This window comes from Melanostigma gelatinosum, assembly GCF_949748355.1.
Source record: "Melanostigma gelatinosum genome assembly, chromosome: 2".
NCBI lineage: Eukaryota > Metazoa > Chordata > Actinopteri > Perciformes > Zoarcidae > Melanostigma > Melanostigma gelatinosum.
In genome coordinates this window covers 5,747,828-5,754,812 of record NC_136635.1, presented here as the reverse complement: position 1 = coordinate 5,754,812, position 6,985 = coordinate 5,747,828, and the positions used below count along the sequence as shown (strand labels likewise).

Genomic DNA, 6,985 nt, shown 5'->3' with positions numbered 1-6,985 from the left:
AAACAATCTAGATCAGACTCTAAAAATAGATCTCTGGAATTGATTTTCTCACTTGCCTCTCAGTGCTTCCGTAAATATGCCTTTAATATACTGGTATAAAAACAGTTATGAAAAATAATCTATGCCATGTGTTAACTTCATTAAAAGGCTTTGTAGCATATTTCAAAACAAGAGCAATAGTCATTTTAAAACCTAGTTACCCTGGGCTTTGTGGGCCCCTTAAACACGATGTACATTGTCCATAATAACAGATAGATATTTATTGAAGCTTCACAGGTTCAACAGAAAAGGTACAGTATTTCAGTTGCAGAGAAACAAAAGGAAAAGCAGACATGAGCACAGTACAGTTTGTGAAAAGGCGATACAAAATGTAAAATGGCAAGCAGATGTAAATGGAAGGGGAACGCCATTTGAAGTTAGGTATAGTGTTTTTATTTACAGAAATGTAACTTTACATTTGACTTCACGTGACTAGAACTATACCAAGACTTTACTGTACAACCCACCAGAAAGCAGCAGTGGAAACGGAGATATAACATTTTGTGTCATTTCAAATAAACACCCCTCCATTATGAAATCCACTCTACTTGTACCGGAGAGCCATCTAGCAGCTTTTTTTGTCCCCCCCATCAAAAAGAGAGAAGGTAGGGGAAAGCAAGTAGATAAAAGTAGGAAGGGGCGATGAAGTAGCGTAACTACTACTAATACGCCTGGATAGACCCACTGCTTCCAGCAGAGCTGACACCCTCTTGCTAATATTGGATCCACACCTTCATTGGAGTACAGGCGCTTTACAAGATAGTAATCACAGTCGGGTCACAGAGAATGTGGAAGCTCACCCCTCCCCCCTGTGCATCACCGGGTCACGATTCCTCCGGCCCGATCGGCGAACAGGAGGCCGACGAGCAGCAGCCGTCTAGTTATCGTCGGCCTGGAGCATCTTCTCGATCTCTTGGTCCCACTGGTCGTCTCTGTTGTCCGCCTCGGCCACCACCTCGTACTCCTGGAGCTCCTGCTGCAGCTCCTTCTCCCAGTCCGCTGTCTCGTCTGAATTGGAAAAGGGAAGATCACGAGCAAGACGATTATTTACGTCACACTTCAATCGCAGGACGGTGTCTTCCAACGTCCGAATACAACATGTAGCTGAAGAATCAGGAACGGTCATAAAGCGGACCATCGGGAGAGGGGGCGCTGTCCTTCTTGTCCAGCACCAGCTGCTCCATCTCTTTCCTCAGGTCCTCCTGGTTGATGCCCGTCGAGTCGAAGGCGTCGCTCACAAACTCGGACACGCCGGGACTCGTCGACATCTCCTCCTCTTCCTCCTGAGGTGGCTGAGGGTCACGGAGACGGGACAGAGAAAGGACACAGACTGTACTCGTCTTCCTGAAGCTTTAGAATGATCGTTGGAGAGTCTGTGTTTCAGTGCTCTTACCTGCTGTTTGTCGCTAATGGAAACTGGTGGAGTTTTTGGTCTGACGTTGTCTACAATAAAAATCATACAGTGCTGTTAGTTTTCCACATTCCAAATCACAATGTGGTGTTTGCTTAACTTGATGACCCGAGGATTTCCTCTTGTCACATATTCAGCTACAGAGCTCCATCCACAACTTCTAATCTTTTCCTTCTGGACTCTAATCAGATGATTTCCCAAGAAGACAAACAACTCAAGAGAGAGAAATTAGAGACACACGTAGGGGACAAATCAGATTATTCTCTCTCACCACATCTTCTAACTGGGATTTAAAAAAAGAAGAGCGTGCCGTGTGCACCTCACAGATACTTCAGGCCTTGCGTGCGCGTTTTGCCTTCCTAGAGCAAGTCTGCCCCCCCGCCCCTGTTGAAATGTTGATGACAGTCGGACCTGTTAAGACGACGTCCTCAGGTGAGACACCGGCCCCTCTGTCTTCACCGTCCTTCTGCTGCTGCTGGGCCGCCAGCGCTGTGAGCTGAGCCGACTGCTTGATCAGAGACACCCGGTAGAAGTAATTCCTCCAGAAAACCTCCTCCTTCACGCTGTCCAACACATCACATTTTATATCATCATTTTAATGACCCCATGGGTACACGCGCGCGCGCACGCGCACACACACACACACACACACACACACACACACACACACACACACACACACACACACACACACACACACACACACACACACACACACACACACACACACACACACACACACACACACACACACACACACGGCTACTGACTGTTTAGGAACCAGGTCGAAGCGCATGCAGTTGAGGAGCTGGTCCTCTTCCAGCATCACTGCAGCCAGAGGATACATCTGCTCCATGTCGAAGTGGAACTGAACACCGGCAGGAGGGTCGCGCAAGAAATTTCTCTTATCCTAGTATCAGCACCCAGAGAGCTCGGTTTCAACGACAAGCAATAACGTCACACACACGTGTTGACACATTCATTTAGTGCATGACGTTTTTTGCTTACAGCTGACAGGGCGAGGATCTGCTGCTGGATGGTCTCTTCCTCGTTGTAGCCGACCCACGGAGGCACCGCTGTGTCTGGACATAAACATCAACACACACACCTTCAGTGGCGCTGCGAAATTAAGTATATTCGATCATGGGAGAGGTTTTTCAGCACTCTCTAGTCTTATCTCTCACTGACCGCGCTCTCTATCAATACAGTGTTGCAAGGTTGCAGATTGAACCGGTGCAATTCACCCTTTCTCCCTACAGCGTAGCTGATAATGATGGCGGAGCAGCTGATAACAAGCCTCACATTTCAAATGTTCAAATGTCTATTTTTCATGTGCATTAGTCTTCATCTGTGTTAGTTTATACTTTTACTACATTGAACCCATCAGTTTGTAAGTCCCAGTAAAGCACCACCCTGTATATAGAGTGCTATACAAATAAAGTTTGATTGACTCCTTGATTTGGACTTTCTTAATGATCATCTTATTTTTGCACGAGGTGGCGTAGCTTGCTGCAGTGTTTGTTAGAAACAGCGCTGCACTTGAATGGCGATATAGCTGCAGAAGTTGACGCCAGCTTGGATGAACAGTGATTACAATGGACTCTAATACTGACATACGTAATGAGCTGTGAAAAATACAAATGCTCATCAAGTCAACACAGCTGCATTAATAAGCTTATCATACAGTCGGATTCTGTTGGGTTTAGATGTGGCCTCTCCCTATTGTGTGAAAACGTGAAGTCCACTTCACTACTTCATTACTGACACACTCCCCCTGTTTCTAGAAGGCCTCAGTAGTGTCTCTCACACAAAAATACAGGATGTGTGAAGCAAGCGACTTGATCAGAAGCTAGTTTGTCCTGTGAAGCGTTCACGGAATAAAACAAACATTTATAAGAGATGTTACTGTGTAACTAGTTGATCGTTTATTGTAAAGAAGATTCCCATCTCCTGATTCTGAATTTACCAGATTTTTTGGACTTCTTCTCTTGGACGAACTTCTCTTGCTCCTTCTGAAAGTCTCCCAGGAAAGTCTGAAAACACACACACACACACACACACACACACACACACACACACACACACACACACACACACACACACACACACACACACACACACACACACACACACACACACACACACACACACACACACACACACACACACACACACACACACACACACACACACTGAATAGGAGGAAAAGACCTGTGGGAGACATTTCTTATAGAATGTTGCCATGCTAACATTACGGCATGATGAGCAAACAGCTGCTCTTGACAACAACAGACCACAGAGTTGCACCCAACATGCTGCCAAACTTGTCAAACAACACCAGCATGCCTTGTCTATGATGCCGTCGATCTTCCCTTCTTCCACCGTCTTCTTGATGGTCTGAGCGGTCTCCACCACCGACTCGGAGATCTTCTTGGTGGCACTGGATGCGAAACTGAAGATGTAATCTTCAGAGATGAGAGGACAGCGTGGGTGACAACAGCAACACCATCATCATCATCATCATCATCATCATATAGTGGGACTATTGCTAAAAAAACATTGCTCCAATAACACAACACAAATCTATCAGGGGACAGCTCCTCCTCTTGTTAGCACTGGACAACAACGCTGAAGAGGAAACCTTAGCTACATTCCAATATAATTAGAACAAGATGGGGAAAGCTTTCACGAAGAACTACAGAATATGTTTGGTGTAATGGGGGTATATGTGCTGAGCTGACATAGACAGACAGATGATTTATGCAACCACATCCTCCACTGAGCCACTGAGAAGCATTTAGCTTATTACTTAGCTTAGCTAGTTTTAGGGGAACGCAGTTTCTTTCTTACCACCAAGTCCTTTCCCGTGCTCGGAGTTTTCTTGGTCCGCCTCCGGTTCTCCGTCCTCGTCAGCTGGCTGCTGTTTGTTTACTTCGTTCTGGGCTTCCACCACCTTTTTTTCTTGCTCCACGACACTCAGGTTTTCTTTTTCGTCCGACGTCTTCGTGAACGTCTGGCTCTCCAGACCCAACCACGTCCCGAGCACCTTGAACATGTTGCTCGGAATAAAATGACAAGTTTTAGCTTTGAAGGTGCGGAAAGGCGACAATCTCAACAGAGAGTGACTCTTGACTCTACGCAACCAGGAAATAAACGGGCAGGGTTTCTTCTTCTACGTTTTGTTTTGTGTAACTCGAGTTGTGTGTTACTGCCACCCAGTGGTCAGAGGAGCGGAGTGATGCCTTCATGGGTCCTCTGGGTCAATGGGTAAACGTCCGTGGTTGGTTTTTGCCATAAATGCGACTTGCTGCATACTCGGTGTTTTTGTCGGATAATTTGACAAAATATAATAGATAGAAAGATAGATGTGTACTTTATTCATCCCCAGGCGGAAATGTGTTCAATGCAAAACAAATTATTAATTTGGGCAATATTATGACATAATTATTTATTACCGAAAACCCCACTCACTTTTTAAAACATAAAAAAAACGTTTAAATGGCATAATATCTCAAAGTATATCTGAAATGGGACATAGGAACGACTGTTGCTATAATAGTAATTGTTACAATAGTTATTATAAAAGACCAAATGTGTCACTTGACCAGCAGGTGGCGGTAAAGAGCTCAGAATAGGTTTGTCATCTCTTGTAACACAACAAGACGAGGAGGAAGACAGGAGCGGTGGACTCATGTCAGAACAGGCTGGGGTCAGTTTGCCGTGGATGATAGTTTTACCGAATATCTTAAGAGTTATATCTGAACCTGGGGTGTAGTCAAGTACAGACATCTGTAATTCCGGTTATTATTCGCACTGAGCCTGATCTGAATTGTTTGAGCACAGTTTCAATGGAAGGATTTCCGGAGCTGGTTGGCCGTTTACTTGTACGAAGTTAACCAGACCTCTTACAAAAATCTCTCATTTGAAACACAGCGAGCTTAAACGAGACTTTTTATAGTTAAACGGAAATAATTTAAAACATCTCAGCATTAACTGAGGTGTTGGGGTAAAATCGGCATGCGTAGGAGAGCGATTTATTGAGATACAACAGCTGTTTTTTTGTGCTCCGTCACGGTGTGTGCTGCTCAAAGATAAGATGGTTGAGCGCAACAGACGGAGCAGCGAGTAACATTAGATCATCATAAACTCACCAAGCCGTGGCCTCGTGTCACGACCAGTAATACCGCTCAATGTAACGAAAATGCCAGATATTTATGATCATAATAATAGCTCCGCCAGGTCTTATTGTACATTTTTCTTGTTTTGAAACAGATGTATTTTTCCAGGTGAAACATGAAGACTCTGATGGTGTTCGATTTCGACCACACTGTGGTGGATGACAACAGTGACACTTGGGTGATAAGGTAAATAACATATTGATTGAATCCATAATTTAAGCATCATACAAAACACGAGTTGGGCACGTTTTTAATGCTGGAAAATGTATACAAATCTATAGTAGTACCACAAGACAGTTTTGATAAGAGTAGAACAAAATACCACACTGACAGGATAACCGTACAGTAAAGAACCACCGATGAAATACAATTTGCTATGTTTTAATTACAAGTGACATCTGCAGATCTTTTTTGTTTCCTCCTCCCAGATGTCTTCCAGATCAGACTCTTCCGGACTCTGTGGAGAACTCCTACAGAAAAGGCCACTGGACTGAGTTCATGGGCAGAGTGATGAACTACATAGGTGACAATTCATGATCCTGTTTGTAGGCTGTATATTCGCACATACTTAGAATCTGCAAAGATGTGTACATTGACATTTCATTGCTACCACCGAGCTGCTTCCTCTTTTTTTTTTTTCATCTGTCCACCCAGGAGACCAGAAGGTCAGCCCCGCCAGGGTCCGCAGTGTGATGGAGACCATCCCCTTCACCGCTGGCATGACGGACCTGCTGACGTTCATATCCGATCACAAGAGCACCATTGACTGCATCGTCATCTCTGACTCCAACACCGTGTTCATAGACTGGATCCTCCACGCATCTGGACTCCAGGCAGCTGTCGACCGGGTCTTCACCAACCCGGCTAAGTTCAACGAGCTCGGGTACATGGAGGTGCAGTGCCACCACTCTCACGACTGCGATCGCTGCCCCGTCAACCTTTGCAAGAGAAAGGTCCTGGAGCTGTACCTGTCGGAGCAGTGCGACGGCGGCGTGGAGTACGAGCGGGTGCTCTACGCCGGCGACGGCGGGAACGACCTCTGTCCCACTTCCTGTCTGAGGGGGCGCGATGTCGTGATGCCCAGGAAGGGGTTCACCCTGGAGAAACTGCTGGCCAGACTGGAAGACGACGTGTCTCTGAGGGCTAAAGTCATTGTGTGGAGCAGTGGCACTGACATCCTCGAGGAACTGAAAGCAAGTATGCAGTCGTAGGCGGGGCCATGGAGCACCATACTTGATCAAAGTCTCAGTTGCAACTTGAAACTGAAATATTGCACTTGCAGTTAAAAAAACTAAACAATTGACTGCCAAGAGAGTATTTATATTTTTTAAAGTACAATTCTGTTGGTATAATTATA

The 6,985-nt window shown here is 45.4% G+C and overlaps 2 protein-coding genes across 3 annotated transcripts in view; one reads left to right on the top strand and one right to left on the bottom strand.

Moving 5' to 3' along the window:
- Positions 1-245: 245 nt before the first annotated feature.
- On the bottom strand, positions 246-4,611 carry syap1 (synapse associated protein 1). The gene is made up of 9 exons (XM_079294482.1): positions 4,301-4,611; positions 3,797-3,915; positions 3,417-3,483; positions 2,459-2,532; positions 2,221-2,360; positions 1,862-2,013; positions 1,433-1,482; positions 1,175-1,331; positions 246-1,047 (listed from the first exon to the last, which is right to left on the bottom strand). Exons 1-9 carry the CDS (start codon positions 4,503-4,505, stop codon positions 917-919), a joined length of 1,095 nt encoding a protein of 364 aa, XP_079150608.1. The 5' UTR covers positions 4,506-4,611; the 3' UTR covers positions 246-916.
- Positions 4,612-5,036: 425 nt separating this feature from the next.
- phospho2 (phosphatase, orphan 2) overlaps positions 5,037-6,985 on the top strand; it is a 3,507-nt gene continuing 1,558 nt past the window's right edge. Inside the window, exons 1-4 of one of the 2 annotated variants that reach the window (XM_079285786.1) lie at positions 5,037-5,159; positions 5,737-5,814; positions 6,057-6,151; positions 6,283-6,985. The exon at positions 6,283-6,985 is cut by the window's right edge and continues 1,558 nt beyond it. In XM_079285786.1, the coding sequence (XP_079141912.1) occupies positions 5,744-5,814; positions 6,057-6,151; positions 6,283-6,839 (723 nt within the window). In that variant the 5' untranslated portion in view covers positions 5,037-5,159; positions 5,737-5,743 and the 3' untranslated portion in view covers positions 6,840-6,985. Of the gene's footprint in view, positions 5,160-5,722; positions 5,815-6,056; positions 6,152-6,282 lie in introns of both variants that reach the window. The other variant, XM_079285787.1, reaches the window with a different exon arrangement.